The sequence below is a fragment of the Gopherus evgoodei genome, chromosome 8 (assembly GCF_007399415.2).
Source record: "Gopherus evgoodei ecotype Sinaloan lineage chromosome 8, rGopEvg1_v1.p, whole genome shotgun sequence".
Classification (NCBI taxonomy): domain Eukaryota; kingdom Metazoa; phylum Chordata; order Testudines; family Testudinidae; genus Gopherus; species Gopherus evgoodei.
The window spans coordinates 7,242,989-7,264,915 of record NC_044329.1 but is presented as its reverse complement, the minus strand read 5'-3'; the positions used below and the strand labels follow the sequence as shown (position 1 = coordinate 7,264,915).

Below are 21,927 nucleotides of genomic sequence, written 5' to 3'. Positions count from 1 at the left end.
GCTCCATAGATTTTGTGGAGAGTCCTATTTTTATACCATCTAGGGCTTCTTGCTTTTGAATGTGGGGTGAATGGAGAGAAAGCTGATAGGCTGGTCTTAAGCATTATGACCTACATCATGGGTCCTTCTGGCTGGTAGTGAAACATGATTGCCCCCTGTTCTTGGTTGAATGTTAAGGACTACACATTCCATCAGCTGAAGTCGGCATTTAGGCTGGCACTCCCATTTTCCTCCTCGAGTAGCAGCAGGGGGGCCTGCAGTGTTCTCCTAAACTGTCTGTCTCTTTTCATTCTCTGAATGAGCAGGCTAGAGCATCTGGGAACATGGTGCTAGATCAGCTGGTGTGTCCCACAGATGGAGGAAGCACCTCTCTAGATGGTTTGAGTGGGCAGCAGATGTCAGCATAGCAGGTGCTTTCATTTCAGTGGAAATCTCCTGAAGGGGCCTCCCTTCCTCCCCATTGCATTCCTGAACCAGCACCGCCTTGTGCTCTGACTCCATTTCGCTGAGCACAGCACTGGCATGTGTTTTGTTCCTTTTAAAACAGAGAAGTAGAACTTAGCATTTCTCCTCCTCTGCCTGCTTCTGATTCCAGCAGAAGTAAACGGGCAGGGAAGCTGCCCTCGGCGGTGGATAGAAGCAGCCATCAGCTTGAAACGGTTGTTGTCAATATCACGTCAGAAGGATGGGGGAGACCAGAGTGATGTAAGGAAAAAGAGGAAGTGAAACAGTTTGGCATTAGAGTGATCTGTGCTGCCCATCCCCATGAGACATCTCCTCTGTCTGCACAGCAGGGCTTTGGTCTTATCTTTGTCCACTGGCAGAAGGAGTGGAGCGTGCTGGCTCAATGCGATGATTCACTTTGCGGCCAAGCTCCTGGATGTGGAAATTTTTCCTCCTCCACCGCTTCTTCCTCCTCCTGCTGTTGCTGGGCAGCTGCAGACAAAGGTGAGTCACCCGTGTGGATGGTTAGAGAGCTGGGTAGGCCACAGGCATGAAAGGGAGAAAGACTGAGGTAGATGGACACCACCTAAGGCTAGTGCAAGTTCTCTGTGTTTCCTGGCTGGGCAGTTTTCCCTTCTTCCTGATCCAAGGTCTAAGGATTAAACACCTGCACCTACAAAGGTCTGTCCAATGATAGAAGAAGGCAGCAGGTCCAAGTCCCCAGAAACTGCTGCAATTAGGGTAGGTCCTACATTGCATCAAAGGTGTGCACCTGGGTTTGGTTCACTGTAGCCTGTACATGCATGGGGAGCATTGCTGATTTTTTTCCCCATGAATTGTCTCAGGCTGCAGGGATCCAGGGTGGATTAAGAAACCCAGCAGTGATGCATCCTTTCAGAAGCACCTCCTGTTTCTCTGTGTGTTCCAAGGCCCTCCTAAATTCCCAGCATCATTGGTGCTGTGCTTGTGCTCAGGTCCTCACTGGCCCCTCTCTCCATATCGGTGGCTGAGGGCTTCCAGTGATGGTAGAATCCAGAGCTGAGGTCTCAGTTACTCTGTCTGGGACTGAGATTTCTCAGAACGGAAGACACCTTTTCTAGCTTTTCCTCATTTCATAAGAGATTACATGCTAATTATCAGCTTAAACAGACAAACGAGTTCAACTGAGGATAAAGCTCCCTTATGCTCACTTGCTGAAACGCATGTCAGAAGAGCCGTGGGGGAAACAAACAAACAAACAAACAAACAAAAACCCTTCAACTCTGATGGAAAAAGAAATCCTGTTTTCAGCAGTTGTGCAAGGAGGGACAATTAGTGGTTTATTACCAAAATTCTATCACTGATTTCCCCAAAGCAAAAGAAAACGGGGGCAGTTCCTGTTTGAAGACAATAGAGAAGTCTCACTAGAGACAATTGGGTGTTAGCATTCCCAGCACCCACTTTCACTGTGGAAATAGCTTTTTGCTTAGTGGGGAGAAGGGGAAACTGAGGAAAAAATTGCAAAACTCTGGTTGGTAAGGCAAAGTTTTGCCCTCAGCTGACCCATGCAAAATACTCTTACAGTTCACATGTGACAGTTCAGAGACGCAGGAGCTAGCACCTTTGCCCAGTGCTCTGAGTAATATCTTGCACAGATTTGTGAGCCAGTGACACAAGCCTGTACAATTCATGGCTGGGCTTTTGGGGGTTTGCATCAGACTTCCACTGGTATTGAGTGACTAATGAGAGGTCAGGTTGAAGCCACATTCTTGTAGGGGGGGAGGGGCCTTGAGGCAGGCACAGAGTTAAAATTCCTCCTGGGGTTCTAGATCAGTGTGCATCAGAAGGGCAGATCTGCCTCCCTTTAAGTGGGCATAGCCTGACTTTGCCTGCTGTGCTCACTATAGCCCCATCCTCACCCTGCCCCCTTCCAGCAGGCTGATACAACCACTGGCGTTTGCCAGGTCCAGGGCTAATGCTTCCTACTGAGAGTGTGCCCAGCGTGGGTGCAAATGATTGTGGGGGATACTTCTTGTACTCTCCCCCTTCGCTTTAGCCCCCAGGCAGGGGCAGGTGCAGCCCAGCTTATTTCCCCCCTCCAAATTAATAGAGGAAAATAACATCAAATAGAAGATGAACCCTCAATTCCCTTTTCCATCGCTCTCATGTCAGCCCAGGGCAAGAGCAATGGGCTCAGGGACTGGCAATCATTCCCCGATCTTGCAGTATCCCAGCTAAGAGCCAATGGAGCTTCAGTGAGATGTCAACTCATTGGCACAGATCCTCAGGCTCTTAACTTCCATGGCTTGGAGTGGAAGTTAAAGGAGCCTAAATGTTTGAGGCTCTGGGTCATTGTGGTGAACCCACTGGCTGAATCGCTGGGTAGGGGCAGTGCTGCGTATATGGACATTTATGCATGCGTGACAGTCCTCTCTCTCCAGAGAACAGGAATCAGAGTCTGACCTGATTATATTTGTACAGCAGGAAGAAGAACAGCAGGAAAAACAGGACCAATATTCCCACACAGGTGGAGAGAGTGGGGCTGAAGAGCTCATGTGGGAGCATCCGGATTTTTTCTAGAGAAACAAAGGAAAGAGAGTGAGAACCAGCCATTCAAGTGTTTATTTCACTAGAGCATCATCCATGCTAGCATTTTACCCAACCAGCTAGTTGCTCTAGAATCCCCCTGTACCTAATTACATGGAGGTGGCCCCAGAGCTGATGTGCTGCCGCCAAAGGATCGGGGAGGGAGGTCTTAATTTTTCAAGATAAAAGATATTGTACTACAAAGTATATACTAAAAACAAGGATGAATAACACAAACCACCCAGCCCTTCATAATACACGGACAGCTCCTGAGACCCATATTCAGTGAGCATGTGCCAGAATAAGGACAGAGTAAAATCCTTTTGAGTAAACACCTCAGGATTTGACCCAGAATGATTAACAATAAAAGAAGCCTATTAGTCCATCTGCCCAGGGCCAACGCAGGCCTTGTCCATACAGAATGTTGTCTAGTGCTTCCATTCGCATATACCTCTGTCCTGGCCTGCATGTGGGATATCAGCACCAGCAGATGCATGTCCCTTATGTTACAGTAAGCACTAGTGGAGGAACAGGACAGTCATACAGTCCTAGTAGAACCAACTGTCCTAATAAACCCAGGAAATATAACTAACCTCCACCTTACCATCTACATCTCAAGCATCTTGTTGTGTGACTTTACCCCAGTGCTAACATGGTTCATATGCACTAAGGGGTGGACAAAATATTCTCATGTGGTAGGAAACAGGCGGCTATTATGCATTTGATCTTTGTCAGTACTTTACTTATAAATGTAACAACTAAAAGCAGGTCCTTCTGATGAACAATGGCCATTTTGGGGGATGTCTAAGATGGGACGTTTCGCTGTCCTCTCCACGCTCAGCAGCCTGCAAAGCGAAGTTTCACTCTGGATTAAGTAAGTTAGCAAATCCATATAAATACCTGAGAAAAATGGTATGGCTTTGAGCATGAAAATGAGTGGTTTGGCACATTTTTCGGTCTGAGCTGTGTGTGTGTTGATGCCCTCTACTGGAATTGGACGTGCTGATACAACAGTTTCTTTTGTCATTGGCATTGCTTGCTTAGCTAAGTGAGTAGCCTATGTTTGTAGCAATAAAAGTCTTGAGATGAAATCTCTGGGTCTCTATATAATAGTGCCTTATGTAGGGGATAATTATCCTAGTGCATTACCTTCTCTCTGATTTCACAGGGTCAGGAGAACAACATGCAGTGCAGCAAGACCTACCCTTAGAAATCCAGGATTTACCAACATACCTATAATGCTATGGGTCGGAAATGAAATTTCCCCCAAGGAAATGCCAGTATTTGGAAATGCCAGTATGAATGGATTAGATTAAACTCGAAGACGTGTCTTTTCCCCAAAAGAGCCATTTAGGACCAAGAGAAGGCCAGGTAATCCAAGATGATGATATTTTCTTCTTGATTTCATTAGGTTTGAATTTATGCTGACAGGCATGCTCTTTTGGGTGTAATTTCAGGAATTAGTCATGCATCTCCTATTGATGTTCTAAGGAGTTGTATGGCTAAAACCCCTGGCACTGCACTAAAGATTTACCCATCATCCCCTCCAGACTCCAGAGGATTCAAACCCAAATTATCCAGGTCACCAATGATGTCCTCACGGATGCAAGAAATGAAAACTGAAGTCCTCCTTAGCAGTATGTTATCAGGGATTGGGGTGGGAAGGACAGGGGGGAGAAGAGACATACTTAATCCCTTCAAATTAGGATTGATCTGTTTGCCCTCTTAAGGAACTCAACAAGAGCAGTTAGTGGGGCATTTGGCACATATGTACAGGAAGATTGGATCCCCAATGGCCTGTAGCCATCTTTAATTGAGGTCTGGATTAAATTGATTAATGATCTATAAATAATAAATGCTCTGATTTATCTCACCTGTGCTATGCGTCTGTGAGTCATTCCCCTCGCTGTTAATGGCCCAGCAGCAAAAGGTAGCATTGTATTCAAACTCTTTAATCTGAAGGATGCTCTCTACTTTCACCTTTCCAAAGGGCAATTTGCTTATGACCCATGGGTTGGTGTCATTCTGAATCAGTCTGGACACAGCTGCAGAAACACATCTTCCCTGGTCACATCTGCAGAAACACCAAGCAGGGGAGAGAAAACATTTCCATGGAACACGCCTGACTACAAATGGAATCTATTGCTACCTCATCGCAGAGGGCTAGACAAGAGGTCTGGGGTCACAATGCTCCTTGTTGCCCCTCCAACGTCAGAGAGAATAGACCTGCCTAAGGAAGTAATTCAGTGGTGGCACCACACTGCCCTCTTACCCCTGGCATGCAGGTGATAGAGATGGTCAGCAAAGCAGGGCCCCTGCACGTGAATGAAAAAACTGGCCACAACCCTGCTCATTGCATGGGCTGCATCAGCTTGATTGTGCCAACGATCTCCTTCCCTAGCAGCTTCATGATTGGGGAATGGCTCCTCATTTACATCTCTTCCCAAATGATGCACCAGGGCTGGATTTTGGGGCAATAGCACATTAAGCAGGTCTCCCCCCTCAGCAAGCATGTTTTAGAGGGGATTCTACACACTGCTGTTAGGAACTGGGACCCATCACCTTCTAGTGTTGGAAAGGCACCCAGTGACAGATGCTGAAATCTATAAACATCTATTTTAAATAGCAAAAGAATTCTCTGTTGTTATATTGGACAGAACTCCGATATATTGTCATGTATCTTTTGCAAGTCTGTGCTGAGCAGTTTAGCAAATACAGATGACATCTACGGGGAATCCTACTGCAGAGGCAGGGAAGGAAGCAGCAAGCCCTGGGATTGCGATTGGGTGCATTGCACAATGGAAGGCTTCCCAGGCCTCTCTGATGTTTCTCACCTGTCTGCATGCCCAGGGCACTGATACCACTCAATATGTGGAGGAGGGTAACCACTGGCTATACAGTGAAGGCTCGTTGAGTTATTGAATACCGTCCCGACATGATGGACCTCAGGCAGGACTGAATAGGGAATGCAAAGGAGTGTTAGGTACGGAAGTTGTATGAACGCAGCTCTCTCTACATTTCAATCCCACTTATTTATGTGCAGTGTCAAAATGGCAGGGGCAATGTTATATGTTTGGGGGAAAGGGAGGTACTGTAAGAGCTCCCTTTGGTCTCTTGGTCTGGTCTTCAGGATCCAGATTCTGCACTCCCCCTTCCCTGTGCTGTATCTTGGTAATGTGTCTACCCAGAGAATGAGATCAGGGAGCTAATATCTTTTACTGGACCAGCTTCTCCTGGTGAGAGAGAAGCTTTCCAGCCACACACAGCTTGTCTCTCTAACCAGCAGAAGTTGGCCTAGTAAAAGATATTTCCTCACCTCCTTTGTCTCTCTAATATCCTGGGACCAGCACAGCTACAACAACCCTGCCTATCCAGAGACCCTGCAGTACCATTGGATAAATTCACCTCTGCTAAGCTGGAATTTGTAACAACGCTGTGGATTGACTACAGTAATGAATGTAGGAAGATCTGTACAGTGAGTCCTGGTATTTAATATAAATATATAATAATATATTTGTCATCATCTACTTGTGGGTAATCCACCAAATACAGTACTGTAGGAAGCTTAACACCATCCCTATATGCCGACTCTGCCATGTTACCGTCACTGTACATTGGAACTGCTGGCTGTGGCACAGGGACAAATGACCCACCATTGTAAAGGACCTGGAGAGCCAGGGTTGAAAAGCACCATGATTACTGTGAAAGGGCCACTCTGGCAATTGTTACTATCACTCTCCCGAGTGCACCACCCCACCCGCATAAGTGAGGCAGCACTAGGCAGCTTTGATGTTCTCCATGGCTGCTGTGATTGTTCCTGTGCCAGCTGCCTTCCTGGAACTAAGTCTGTAAGCTCCTCGTTTGCTGGCAGGAAGAGCAAGAACCATCTCCGCTCACCCCCTTGCTATCCGCTAGCCTGTTGGCTGCTGTGTGGTTTCCATCTGCTGTCTCGCAGATTTGGTGGCACGGCAGAAGCAGCACAGAGCAGGGCACTTACATTTCAGGGTGATGCTGAAGGTCACGGATGCATTGGCCGCATCATTCGCAGCATAGAATGTATACAGCCCCCTTTCATCTTCTGTCAGCCGGTTCAGGGAGAGCGTGGTGTTGTACCTGCCCCGAGAGAATAAAAATAACTGAAGGAAGCTGCATATTAAAAAACAATCAGGTCTCTCAATGCTGCACAGTGCTGCTGCAACCACTGCATGCACATTGGCAGCCGCCAGTGCGTTCCTAGAAATAATCCACATCGAGTCTTTCAGTGGCACCAGTGGCAGTTAGCTGCTTCACCCCCTGTGAAAGGCAATGAAAATCTTCTCCGTGGACAGGAGACCTGTTCTTCTGAGAGCGAGGATTTTGGCCAGGACAGCAGCGTTACTCTCTGTTCTGTTTGGAAAGTGCTATGGAGACTTCGATCTTCCGCTGGCTGGAGACCTCTAGAGACCTGTAGGAGGGATCTCCAACATCATATCCACAGGAGCTTCTGTCCCTGCCTTGACCCAGGAGCCTGGACTAGACACCTGCTCCTGTGCTGTGCCGGCCTTGGAGTGCTATGAACACTTTCCCCTCTTCAGGCCTGATTTTCAAAGGGATAAGCACATCCAGCTTCCACTGACCTTGAATGCATCTTGTGATGTAAACAGTTACATGAAAGGCACCAGGAATCGGTAAACAGCTGCCATGTAATATCATTGGCACTTCTGGATTGCCAACCCAGACAGGTTAAAATCCAGTGGCTAAAGCAAAAGATTGAAAGTTTGGACTCTCATTCTGTTCCTAGCTCTGCCACTGACTTTCTCTGCGACCATAAACAAGTCACTTAGCCTCTCGGCAAGAGGGTCTCTGTCTGTGAAATGGAGATTACAATATGACGCTTCTCTGGACTCAATCAATTCAAGTTTGCAAGATACTTTTATAGTAGCACCTTCAGCCAAGGATCTTAAAGGGCCTTGCAAACATGACTTGATTGAGCCCAGAGGGATGGTCATTATTATAATCCCTATGTGTGTGGAGAGAAGTTGGGGACACTTTTCTCTCCACACCCTCCATAACGATATCTTCTTACCATCCCCCTGGCTGGAGCAGGAGATGAAGTGAGCAGCTTGCTTCCATGTGATGTTCCCCTATTTCCCTTGCTATCTATAGTGCTGACCCAACAAAGTGTGTTGGAAGATAGCAAACTCCGGAGAGGTTACAGTATGCCCTCCCCAGTGGAAGAGAGAACTCAGACACTGGGGAGAGTCAGTCTCCAGTTTGTAACTGAGAAGGACCGGGAATGGCCAGCCACATAGATTTTGAAAAGATGGACTTTCCCCTGATTACTCAACTTGCCCCACCATCTATCCCATCCCATTAGTGCTCCTGAACCCCAATACAGCCCTTTAGAACCCTGACTCTGAGTGACAGAGGTCTCTTTCCATAGTTCAATGCTCCAGTTCCTCGTCCGGTGGGTAATTGTTTCTGAGAAACAAAAGGGGAAATAGCCAGTTTTTCCCAACTAACAGAAGGTTCTGTTCTTTAAATGTGCTATTGTGGTCTAGGTCAGCTCCAGGATTTGTGGGGCACTGCGTGTAGTGACACGTGAGGTCCCAGCCAGCTCTTTTCCTATGGCTTCTGGCCACATCTCATCTGTCTCTGACCTGCCTCCAGCATTGGCCATCATCCCCCAGCCTGTGTGAGTGGCTCCATGGCCGCTGGTGAAGTCAGCAGGTGGAGCTGAAGTGCAAGTGGACATGGGAGAGGCACTTAGGGAATTCGGTCTCAGCTGGAGTCAGCTGGGACCACAGTGGAGGATAGGGGCTGTTGCTCTGGGTGGTGGATTGAGTGTGGATCTGTGGTGTGCAGCCCCTGGTAATGGAAGGGGCTGATGCAATAGGAGACACGCAGGCGTATGGCTGCCTCCACCCCGTCACATCCCATGGGAATTACAAAGACATGGCTGTCTTTATCGCAGTGTCTGTTTGGATTGAGAGAAGCCATTCTGTCCTCAGCCCACATTTGCATTTTCTTTGCCTCCCAACCAAAAAATGAACAAACATGAACGACAGTAGCAAATGCCCATGAGAGTGATGGGGACTTCCCCTGTGGTGCCGCCCTAGGAAAGGCTGCTTTGCTCCCTAGATAAGGGAGGATAGTCCCCTTGCCCCTTTAAACTGAATAATTTTCTACCAGACAATCTCCCCTAGAAGGGTTCTGCTGTAGGGGACCCTGTTCCCAATGGAAAGGATCCAGCTGGCAGTGTTGGAAATACTCAGCTGATGAGCACAAAGGCGAGAGGAGATACTCTACCTGTTGTTACCAGGGACCATTTGGTCGTTGAGTAGGGTGCTCACAGAGTGTTGGGTAAGATTCTCATGTGTCCAACTCCAGTTGTGAAGTCTGGGGTAAGCCTCAATCAAGACCCGCAGTTCCAGATTTCCTCCCAACTTTACTTCGTGGCTGCTGTTCTGCATGGGCAACAGACGTACATAACCTCTCTCTGAGGGACAAAAGGGCAAAGATAATCAGTGGGTGTGTCTGCGAAGGACAAGGGTCTTCCACATTTAGCCCTGGCATAGCCCGCATTCAGCCCATCTCCACTGATCTCCATAGTTGCCCACCTTTACACCAAGACTGGCTTGGGCGCAGAGAAGTCTTTGCTGATCCCAGTTCCTGGTGGGATCCATCTCAGCCTGATGCGGGACAATGAAATTACACTCTCTCAGTGCAATGCTGTCTTTTCCTGATGGGCTTTCAGCTACTCTCAGAGGCTGGGGCGTATCCAGGTCACACTTCATATTAAGGTTCCATTTATAAAGGGTTAATAGATGGCAAATCAATTGCTAGAGATGGTTAGAGTCCAGCAGGTTAATTGGTTGCATAACCATGGCTTGTGGGTATCTTTAACACTGTCTGCTGGTGTTCTTATAACCGTGTGTGACCTACACTACTCATGTCTGCAACAAGCATACAGCATCTATGAACCATCCATTAACACTTTATAAACAGAACCTTACTATAAAGTGTGAGCCGCACCCAGCTAGTGGAGGGAACAGCTGATATGACAAGGACTTGAAGGTAACTGATTAAGTGACAGGGTAGCTGGTAATGAGGAGGAGCAGAACGCACTGGCTGAGTCAGCTATGCTAAAGAGTGATGTGGCTAAGCTAGCAAGCTGGATCACCTGTGCATCCCCCTGGAGTCCAATCCGTCACTTGCGCCAAGCCCCTGGTCTCTACTTATCTGGGGAGCACATTTAGATCTGAGCTCTCCTTTCCCCAGCAGCGCACTACAAACCCCTGCCTTGGTCATCAGCTAATTTGAACCCAGGAGCTTCAGAGCTAAAAGGATGAGCTGCCTCTTTTTGAACTGCCTTGGTCATCACCTAATTTGAACCCAGGAGCTTCAGAGCTAAAAGGATGAGCTGCCTCTTTTTGAACTGCAGAAGTTGCTCTCTCAACTTGCATCTGCATTAGAGTTTTATTCTCTTCTGTGGATCTGCCACAGGAAGGGGGCCGGGGCGGCTTTAGGGATTTTGCCGCCCCAAGCACGGCAGGTAGGCTGCCTCTGGCAGTTTTACTGTGGAGGGTCCGCTGGTCCCGCTGCTTCGGTGGACCTCCCGCGGGACCAGCGGACCCTCCGCAGGCAAGCCGCCGGAGGCAGCCAACCTGCCGCCCTCGCGGCTCCGGCAGAGCGCCCCCCACAGCTTGCTGCCCCAAGCACGCGCTTGGCGTGCTGGGACCTGGAACCGCCCCTGAAGGGGGCACAGACCCACCCTCTCCTAGTGTGGGACACGCAGTCAGCTTTTGTTTCAATGGCCTCTGGGGTGACTTTGTCCAATGAATTTTTTTAGAGGCTGTTTATTAAACTTGTAGAAAAAGAGAAGATCTTCCCTGGCTTTGCATCTGACTGCACCAGCGACCAGATCACTAACTGGATAATGGCACCTACCCCCTTTCCCTCAAGACACCTAGACTTCCCTTTTCTATCCACTGTAGAATTCTGGGATTGAACCATGTGGGTCTAATCAGGGAGTCTCCATTGGGAAACCGATGTAGGAATGAGATTGTGATCTTAGATACAAATGAATAAGGGAGACGAAATTGTGCGTGTGTGCACATGCGCACACATTTCATGATCTCACTTTTCTTGCCCATTCAGGAATTGCTCACCTACAACCTGGAGCACAGTTGAAGAATTACTGGATCCCGCAGAATTGTTTGCTACACAACTGTATTGCCCACTGTCTCCTATTGTCACCGCTGGAATGCATAGGGTGATGGAAACGTAATAGACCTCTTGTTCAAAGGTCCTGTTGGTTGTGATGGTGACCTGCAGCCATAGGGAAGGGATGTTAGACTGATTTGTTTTGGAACAAAAGTCAGGATTAGTGATTACTGTGCCCTTCATCTCGTTTTCTACCCTACTAGACCTCGTCTGAGAATTTATATGGCTAAAATGCAGACAAGTGGAGACAAACAGATACAGTTAATTGAAGTCGTCAGTGCAGATACTTGTAGCATAGACAGGGCATATAGATTTCTTTATCATCATTGTCAATGCTTTGATTACATTGCATTATCTGAACAGACTGCTATATTTTGTGTGCTAATACTGTATCATTGCCTACACTGAGACATTAAGAACTCTAAAACAGGGACTACTATTTTATCTAATCTAACCTAGGTTTTTAAAATGCACCCATCAAAGTTTTATCTATGTATGAAAAGTATTAAAATCAACCCATAATGTATTAAAGTCAACACAAGAAAATCTCCCTCGCTCTCCCCTTCTCTAGGGGAGTGTGTACGCATTGAGCGTGTTTGTTGTTTTCTAAGATAGGATGTTGATGGGGTTACTTGGGCAAGCCTGGCTGAGAGAACTGGGGTTTACATGTCATTTTGCAGGCACTGCAGTTCATGTTTAGCGAACCCCGATAAAGTAACTCCCATTTCATTCTCTAGTACAGTGAGCCACCAAGAATGTATGCAAGTGTCTCTTAACCCTTTGTAAACTGTCACCGCAACAAAAGAGAGAGAGAAAGGATGGCTGTGCTTCGGTCTCCTGCGTTTGTGTACAATACACAGTCTAATCATGAGCTTCAGTACTGTGCTCCTGCCAGCTGCTACCATATGGAAGGCTCTGAGAGTCAGGAATGATTCTGGTCAGCTTCACCCTCCCCATTTTCCAGAGAGATCACATTCTCTCTACAAACAGAGGATAACGACTTACATTCTGAGCTGGATGGACCCACTTGATGTTGTACTTGTAGGAAGGAGAAATTAAATTGCAGGTGATCTGGAAACTTTCCCCCTGTATTCGCACATGGTCTTTTTGCTCCACCGTGACTGAGAGCGGATTTTCTGTTGCTAAACAAAGGCAGAGAGGGGCAAGGATTAGTTACAGGAGGGCTTAAAGGCCTCTGCATCCTTGAAGAATCCCCAAGGACTTGGCTGCTTAGCTCTTGCCGCCATCCACTTTAATCCCTTCGCTCATCATTGCTACCATCTTCACCACCATCATCTTCCTCACTCCTCCCAGCACTACCACGTTCAGGGCGGGGCCATCACCACGAGGTGGCTCAAAAGGCTTAAAGGATAAGGAATCCCTGTCCCATCTGCCTGTTTGCTGATCTGCAAGACAACTGCACCAAGGCCTCAGGATTTGCAGTGTGCCAGTAGGAAGAACAGATTTTCCTTCCGGCTGCTGGATGCATGTGCAAGGATCAGCATGACACAAACAGGAGGAGGTGGAGGAACCAGGTGCCAGGGGTATTATCAGTATTAATAGGAATCCATTGATAAAATGAATTAGTCATGTAGTAACAGCAGTGTACATGGGACTATCCAATAGCACATCAGTGCTAAACAGAGTACAGAGAAAAGGGTCCTGTCAGGCTGTGGAACAGTCTCCCAGGGAACCCCATCAATGGGAACTTTTAAAACTAGACTGGACAAAGTCTTGGCAATACACAGTCAGAAACAATCCAGCACTGGTAGAGGAATGGACTTGGGCTCTGCTTTATAAAGGTGTCTATGGGGATTAGGTGACCAAATCCCATTGAATCTCAGTGGGAACTGTTCACCTAACTCCATTAGACTCCTTTGAAAATTCCAGCCTCCGTGGCCCGGTAGGTCATTTCCATCTCCAACTTGTCTGACCTTTCCCCAAACGAGCTCCCCCAGACCTGCTCCTGGCAGAGTTAACAATAGCTGCCTCCCCAAGGCACTGCTGGAAGAGTGATCAGAAACCCAATCCTTTACCTTTCAGAACAATCAATCGGATTTTCGATGACCTCTCCACTTTTCCGTTGATCAGGGCCCCACACCTGTAAGATCCTTTATGAGCTTGCTGCACACTGTATATGGTTACTCCATCCCGAGGGCTGAAAGAAAACTCGGTCCCTGGTAAGACTGGAGAATTATCATCCTTCAGCAGGGTAACGTTGGACCCATACTCTGGGTCAGTGATCAGACATGGCAGCTGTGCATCACGGCCTTCGCTTACTCTGACACTGATGCTATGGACATACCACACCTTCTCGGGATCTGTCAATGGAATAAGAAAAGCCAGAGAGTGGAATCAAGCAAAGTGCATACACTTGGGATGGGTTTCCAGCAGGTACATTTCAGTGTAGGTTCAGCTTTCTGTCTGCCTTGCATTAAACTGCTATAGCGCTGAAAGGCCTGCTCCTATTGATAACTCTACGGCTCCTTAGTTCTTTACAGCTCATTTGGCATGACAGGGAAAGCCTATGATACCTAAGGAGAGGGGACATAATTTGTAGCATGAGTACAGGTGTGATGGCGTGTGTGAGACAGAGACTGAGAAGGACAGTTAGAGAAGCACCAGGCACTCAGTGAAAAATACCTTTCAACTAGGGCTGCCGGTTTTATTAATAAAAAGGCTAAGCTTGAAGATGTGAGCTGATTGGCTAATGAGGTTTCCATTAATCACATTGGTAAGCCCTTTTTTAAAAACCATTAGGACAACCATTTCACAGGCACAATATCACACTAGGGGGTGATCTGCTGCATGCCTTCACAGAATGGTGGGAGCAGAGCACCGTGGCTTACAGCGCACCGTGACGTCATCACAGTACCCCAAATAGCAAACCCTATGCCTGGCAGTGTATATTCAGCAGAAGCCAGGTGACAGTCCCCAGTGTGTGCACTAGACAACGTTTCTTAACAACTGATCCAAAGACTAGTGCCGGTCCCTGAGATTTCCCCTGATGCAGTTTAGGAAGGCAGCAAGCTGGTCCCCAATGCCAAAACAGTTGAGAAACACTGCACTAGAGGAATGTATTAGAAGCAGTAAGCAAAGCCTGCCTACACGAGAACGTTATAATGATATAAGGTGTGAATTTAAACTGGTCTAGGTCTCAGCGAGGTCTCTCCAGTATATGCTCTGGCATAAGAGAACCTTCTGGTTTAGCTTATGCTGTTTTGGGAGAGGTTTAAGCAAAATGAAAAAAGAAAGCCACTCTAATCCCGGAGTAGCTCTTATCTGGAATATCCAGCTCTTACATAGCATTTTCCATCCACAGATCTCTAAGCACTTTACAAAGGAAAGCAGTATCATGATCCTAGGATGACCAGATGTCCCAATTTTATAGGGACAGTCCTGATTTTTGTGTCTTTTTCTTGTATAGGCTCCTATTATCCCCCCGCCCTCTGTCCCGATTTTTCATATTTGCTGTCTGGTGACCCTACATGATCCCCATTTTACAGAAGGGAAATCTGAGGCACGGAGCAGTGACATGACTTGCCCAGCTCATCTAGCAAACCAGTGGGAGGCCAGGAATATTGATTCCAGGCCTCTTGAGGCCCAGTCTAGTGCTTTATCCATGAGGCCACATTGTCTCCTTAAGGGGGAATAAGAGCGCCCCCAGTGGGGGGAGGGGGTTATAATGGTATTGGTATTGCTATAATTATATCGGTGTAACAGGTAAAACTATCCCTTGCAGACAACCCTGAAACGAGTGTGGCAGTACGTGAAGGAATGGCATTAGCTACCTCTCACAAAGAGATGGACGGCTGCTCGTTCCATGTCACTGCTGTTGGTATAAGCACAGTGATAGGTGCCGGTGTGCCTGTAACTGGCACTGGTAATGCTGAGTGTGCTGGTAGTGCCAGTGGAGTACACGATCATATTGTGTCTTGTGCTGACCCATTCCACGCTGAAATCCCCAGAGCAGTGCAAGTTCACAGGGGCTCCCTTGTTCACAATCATGACCGTGACATTAGGGTCGAGTGTCAGAGATGCCAAGCCTGCAAACAAGAAAGAGAGGATGGGTGAGCAACCGACGAGCCATACAGATAAACTGGTGAGATCTCATCTCACCTTGCAGGGAATATCTTAGCAAGGGCACAAGGAAGAATTGTCATAAAGACTGGGCTGGCTGGCCAGAACTGGAGTTTTGGTTCATTTCATACGCATAGCAGAGATTCTAGGCTGATTTGGTTGGCTAGGCTTTTTATTTTAATTACTTCTCCAATGGCTTGAATTTTAGGCTAGGAGGGGTATTTGATGTCAGAACATTCAGAGGCTTATCTGGCAAAATCCACTCTTTTGCGCTGATTAATCCAGGCTCTGGAGTTTCTTTGTTTTACTGTCTTAGAAGTTGTTCTTTTCCTATAGATCAGGATTTATTTGGCTGTAAATTTCACTGTGGAGCTGTAAGCACATGATGCAAATTGTGTTGGGACATAATCCTACTCCTGTATTTTTAATACAGCAGCAATCAATGCAATTTTCTTCTGTTTACTTCTTTCTGTGTACTACATAAGTGCTGTCATCAGAACAGAACAGGAAAGAAATGTGCCAAACTATTTTGTGCAGAGCCAATTGAAAGAGTTCAAAGCACTGATTTTGTATCAAAAACTTTTGGGGAAACTAATTTCTTGGTGGTGGAGTAGTGGATTTTGAAAATTACAAAATCATACATAGTACCTATATAACTACTCAGATACTATGGTGATAGAGGCCAGATAACTACCCAGATCTGATAGAACTTTATCCTTAGTACTCAAAGAATTGTATAAAGGGAAGTAGTATTATTCCCATTTTACAGATGGGGAAACTGAGGCACAGAACAGTTAAGTGACTTAGCCAAGGTCAAACAGTGAGTGAGTGGCAGGGCCAGTGGTGGAACTCAGGCCTCCTAACTCACAGTCCTGCACCTATGCACTAGGCCACATGATCTCCTAGCACAGGGGTCAGCAACCTGCCGCACATGTGCCAAAGGCGGCACACGAGCTGATTTTTACTGGCACACTGCTGCCAGCCGGGGTCCCGGCCACTGCCCCTGCTCAGCCCACTGCCGGCCTGGGTGAATGGAACCCCAGACCAGCAGCAGGCTGAGTGGGATCGGCGGCTAGGACCCTGGCTGGCAGGAACCAGCAGATGGATTCCCAGACCGGCGGTGGGCTGAGCAGCTCAGCCTGCTGCATTAAATTTCTCCCTGTAGGATTGTGCTACTTGCGGAGCACCAGGACTGGCAGCCGTAAGTAGTACACCATAAGTAGCACATTCCTACGGGGAGAAATTTAACACACTACACCTGGCCCTGCTCAGCCCGCTGGTGGTCTGGAGTTCTCAAAATATGTTCTTGCACCTCTTATAAAAAATTACACTACAATTAGCTTAAAAAGTTGAAAACTTTGTATATTACAGTAATCGTTAAAAAATGTATAATGTTAATACATAGGTTTGATTAAACAAAGTCGTTGTACTTACGTGCCTGTGCTTAAATTTGAGTTTTTGATGATTTACCTTCTAAGTTTAAGAACCATTGCACTAAACTGATAAGATCTGTGTTTTAATTTAATTTTAAATGAAGCTTCTTAAACATTTTTAAAACCTTATTTACTTTATGTAGAACAATAGTTTAGTTATATATTATAGACTTGTAGAAAGAGACTTTCTAAAAACATTAAAATGTATTACTGGCACGCAAAACCTTAAATTAGAGTGAATAAATGAAGACTCAGCACACCGCTTCTGAAAGGTTGCCGACCCCTGTCCTAGCCTAACGATCACCATTTTGCAATGGGTCAGACTTCAGGCCTGAATTTGAGTTGCCCTATTTGCCTTTAAGAGACATTGTGGAACTAACTCCTTCATCAGTTTGAGTAAAGGGGAACCTGGAACCTCCTTCAGCCATCGCTGTCAGAGAGAAACACATTATTTTTATCTTGTCAGCAAGTTCTTTTAGTCATTGCCTGTATTTATGGAGATGGGGGAAGTGAAAAATGAATCAGTGCCTTATGGGGAAAAAGCGGCAATAACACCCTCATGACAGGCCTTCTTTCAGGGAACAGGAAACACATTGCAAATGGCTATCTGTGCTCTGAGGGGGTTGGCTTCCCCCCCCCAATACACAGCAAGCCCCTTCCAGGAGCCAGCTATTCTCCCACTTCTGCTTTTCCTCAGACACTAACCCCTTCCCCAGATCTTAAAGGAACAAACACTCACGTTAAAAAGCCCTTCCTATACTGGCAAAGTGCTCTTAGTGTAGACGTGGTCTAACTCAACAGGAACTCAACCAACAGACTCCAACAGAGCTACACGTATGAGAAAGCAGAAAGGACGAGATATGGAATATTTCACTTTTCTTCCTCTTGAATTTTTTCTTGCTTTTTTTGACTTCTTACAGAAACAGGAAAAAAAAAAACCATTTATTCCCAAGCAGAAAAGGAAATATCTTACAATCCTTTTGAAACCATATTTTCCATATAGCTACAGTTTCCTGCTCCCTTCTGTGCTAGAGCTCTGTATGAAGGTATGGGAGTGGATCTGCTTGTATGTTGGTTTCTTGTCCAGCCATCAGTGTGCCTTGTTGTCTCTGTATCACCTAACTGGTTTGCTTGGTAAACTTAGCGTTGGCCATTAGTATTAAGGAAATGTCTACACGGCAGTGGGGAGGTGTGATCACAGCACATGTAGACATACCTGAGTTAGCTTTGATTAAAGCAGATAAGGCCTGCATCAGGCCAGTACCCGGGTGTGAGCGGAGTTGCTGGTGGGACGCATTAGGACAGTAAATCAGCCCCCTCCCCCTCCTCGGTAACGCGGCAGGAGCTCTGGCTCAGGCTTCTGTTCTCCCGCTGACCAGAATGCAATCTCACAAGAAGCTAGAGAGTGTCACCCACCAACTTCCTCATTGTTGTCGGTAACTGCTGGCCATTGGCTTTACCACACCACGGTTGTGTAACAATGACCTCCAGCTGCAGGATGAGGCCCATCCCCCTCTACTATCCCAGCCATGACAGTTAGCTAGACCCCTTCATCTGGCCAGAGCTGCTTGTTCTTTTTGAAACTTATTTTCCCGGGGACTGTAAGCTCAGAGGCAGATGCTGGTATCCAGGGAGGTTCCAGCCTCACACAGAGGTCAGCAGGACTTAAAGCAGGTGTTGGAAAATGAAAGGACATGGGGCCTCATGGCTCAGTGTCCTGCATTAGATGCAATTCCCAAGGCACTAACTAACCAGAGTCAACTGCAGCATCCTTCAGTGCCCAATCTCTCTCTCTCACACACATCCCAGCTGTCCAGTCCATATTATTCTAATAGCCAGGAAGCCTCCAGAATCAGGAATAACCTTACGTCTGTGGACTGCTGGAGCATAGCCCACATTCCATCCCTCAATGTCCTGTGGGGATGCCCAGTGAAGTGGCACTCCGTGCCTTTGTTAGGAGCCCCTGGAAAATGGAGTAGACCCTTGGTAAACACGTCCCAGCATGCAAGGAGTCAAACACTCAGGGCTGAACGTTCTGAAGAAGTTAAGCTTCTAAACTTCTATTTAGTTTCCGAACATCCAATGAAATGAACAGATGTTAGAAGCCTAACTCCTTTGGAGCGGTCAGCCCAATCTTCAAACACAGGCACCTTAAAAGGAGGTCCAGATCCCACACTTGGATACGCAAACAACCAACCCCTGCATGCAAGTTGAGCAGCTGATGTGGGATTTGGCCTGCCTATTTGATCTGGGGGCAGGGATCCCACGTTTGGGAACTGGGCCCAAAGTTATAAAAGAAACATAGCATATCTGGGACCCAGAACTGTACCATGACCTAGCAGGGGGAAACACAGCAATGCCAAAAGAAACAGCTAAGGAGTCAAGAAACAGGTTAATCAAATTCAGACAGAAAACAAAATACAACCCACTGGAGACTTATGCAGGGATAATACTGCTGCACGCAAACCTTGGGATGCTTCAAGAGTCTTGGTGCTGTGGGATTTCTGAATAACTGTGATAAAACTCAGCTGCCAAAGGTTTCATGGGGCAACTCAGCAGGGAAACACCTAGCAACCCTAATGCTATGGACCCCCTGAATGTGGATCTACATTGTAAACGTGTCCATGTTTCCAGTGGGGATCCTGACAGAGTTCTCTAGGCTCCAGGAAACCTTGTTTCTCCCCGGTAACTGCCTAGTCCCCATTATCCAAGATCCCATCCTGCCCAGGGTTCCCAGCCATTGTCTTCCTGGGACAGTACCAGATGCTCAGTTTCATGGAAGAACTGCACAATTCCTTAAAGAAGTGGGCGTAGCAGGGTAGGGGGGCTAGGGAGGGAACCTCTCCCACAATGTCACCCTTGCTTGAGATGCAAAACCAGAAAACACTCAGTTTCCAGAGGGGCCCCCTTTCCATACTTTATTTTGGAAATGTCTAATCTGGGCTGGAGAATCCTGCATGCTTCTTTTGGAGGATTGAAAAGAGATAGTGACATGGAACGGGTATAGCATCCAAATCAGACTAGACAGACCAGACTTTGCTGTATTCCTCTCCCATCCCATTCCACTGAAAAGCTTAACAATACCCTTGGCCAAGCCCTTATTCGTCTGTATTCACAACAGTTGGAGAAAGCAGGCTGAAGTGGCTTAGGCATGTTGTAGGGATATAAAAAACACAGTATTCCTAGACAAGCCCACTTGGTGCAAGACAGAAAAGGGAAGGAGAAGAGATGACATAAAAAAAACTGTCGGAAAAGACGTTGCTGCCATGGGAATAGATTATAATGGAGCAAGAAACGTGGCACTAGACAGCTGGAGGTGGAAACACTGGGTCATAAGGCACGAGAGCATCAAATCTATATGCACCACCAGCATCACCAAAGGGCTGCAACCCTCAAACACAAGCTGACACAGCATAGCAATACCCTAGCCCCTGCGTAGGTTACAGTGCATCTGCAGGAACCAGGGCAGGCTAGTCCGCTGGTTCTCCCACATCCTCATAGCAATGAATCGCTGGTGCTCTTGAGCGGAGGGGGACTGAGTGGAGAATAAGCGCCCCTCAGATGCAGCACCTGGTTTTCACTGAGGATCCTGCTTTTTACACAGCCTTCCCAAGAAGAAAAGGCTTGCCCATCCTCATCCAATAACACTTAGTATGTCTATAGGTTCAAAACAACGATACAGGTGTTACTACTAGAACAAGCCCACAGCTTAACTGAGGTCTGTCCTGGGGCTCTATCAGTTCCTAGCTCTTTGCTCTAACAGGTCGACACAAGGGACCAGATTGATACAGGCAGATTGGCACCTAGACACATTTACAAAGCTGCCTCAGTACGTTAGGTGCCTAACTCTCGTTGTTATTTATTATCTGGATTCTCAGAGCATCTCGAACCCCTCGTCAGGGACCGGGACCCCCGTGCAAGGCGCTGTACAGACAGAACAAAAGTCAAGGGAGTTAGGTGCGTAACCTGATTTGTAAACTCCACTTGGTGCCTCTCTGCATCTTTAGGTCCCTAAATACCTTTGGCCCCAGGAGCCTCAAATCGTCCTGTAAATCCCTGATAATGTTGGCATGTTGCTCTTAGCGCATAGTCATTCTCTTGTGCCCAGTGCTATATGAGCCATAATGAGTCTGCAAGGCAAACCACCCCTTGCCTATTCCGTCTGTGTTGTAGGGGCCACCTGTTAACTCTCCCACCATTGCAGCAGTTGCCCCTTGCAACAGTCTGCTGAATGAGGGGTTTTACCGCTTCAGCCCGGCTCCCCTTGCTTGGCAGGGGGTGTGATCGTGAGCACTGTGCTCCCTTTTGGGCTCAGGGCTGCATGCTCTTTGCACTATACCCAGAGCACCTTGCTGAGTTCCATCCTGACTCAGGCAGAGCTCTCAGGGCCAGGTTTTTAAAGGTATTTCTGAAGCCGTTAGGTGCTCGAGTGCTTTTGCAAGCCCCACTCGGCGTCTATCTGCATCCTTAGAGTCCTAAAAAGCTTTTAAAATCTGGCCCAGTGACTTTAATGAGAGTTTGCTGGAGAAAAGACGGAGCAAACGCTGACCAGGGAGCTTGGGATCTCTCCTGTTCTGCACAATTACCTGTAGGTTGTGCAGAAAGAGTCTCCCCAACGTGCAAGTATCTCTCTAGCCACATCCTACATGCTACTGCTTTCCAGCTGCCAGGGGCTCACATTGGCTCAGCGCAGTTGGTGCTGTCAGACCTACCATGCCAGACGTCAGCGGCCACCAGAAGCACCAGGAGGGCAGACTCCATCTCCCCTGGGCTGCAGGTGCCTCTTCAGCAGCAGGTGAAGGAACAAATGCTTCAGCTCAATGGATCCTTCCGAGTAGAATGGAGACGGCTGGACTGGGAAGCGCTGCTGAGCCGTCTTCAACTGTTCTCTGCTGCTGTCGCTCTCCGGGATAAACTTCTCCTTTTGACAAGTCAGGAAATCCCTATTTATTTATTTATTTATTTTTAAAGAGAGTTATACAGTGTCACCAATGGCAGAGGACAACGCTGCACACCGCTCTGCCCTTCCCCAAACCCACCCTTCATCGCAGGCCTGGGTTAGCCACCTCCCACCCTTGTCTCTCCTGGGTGCGTGAGGGTCAGAAAAGCTGCAGCATGAAGCAGACCTTTACAGAAAACAATTCTTGATGCAAAACAGCACTAGTGTAAGCTGCAGGGACAGGCCACCGCACTGCAATAG

The 21,927-nt window shown here is 47.3% G+C and overlaps 1 protein-coding gene across 2 annotated transcripts in view; it reads right to left on the bottom strand.

Annotated features, from left to right (window-relative positions):
* Positions 1-21,661, bottom strand: part of CSF1R (colony stimulating factor 1 receptor) — a 30,898-nt gene extending 9,237 nt beyond the window's left edge. For both annotated transcript variants that reach the window (XM_030571735.1, XM_030571736.1), the window contains exons 1-10: positions 21,440-21,661; positions 15,006-15,260; positions 13,251-13,535; positions 12,220-12,356; positions 11,160-11,319; positions 9,298-9,487; positions 7,007-7,122; positions 5,844-5,964; positions 4,884-5,083; positions 2,887-2,999 (exon numbers count right to left, since the gene is read on the bottom strand). In XM_030571735.1, coding sequence (XP_030427595.1) covers positions 2,887-2,999; positions 4,884-5,083; positions 5,844-5,964; positions 7,007-7,122; positions 9,298-9,487; positions 11,160-11,319; positions 12,220-12,356; positions 13,251-13,535; positions 15,006-15,260; positions 21,440-21,488 — 1,626 coding nt within the window. In that variant the 5' untranslated portion in view covers positions 21,489-21,661. The remainder of the gene's footprint in view (positions 1-2,886; positions 3,000-4,883; positions 5,084-5,843; positions 5,965-7,006; positions 7,123-9,297; positions 9,488-11,159; positions 11,320-12,219; positions 12,357-13,250; positions 13,536-15,005; positions 15,261-21,439) is intronic.
* Positions 21,662-21,927: the final 266 nt, after the last annotated feature.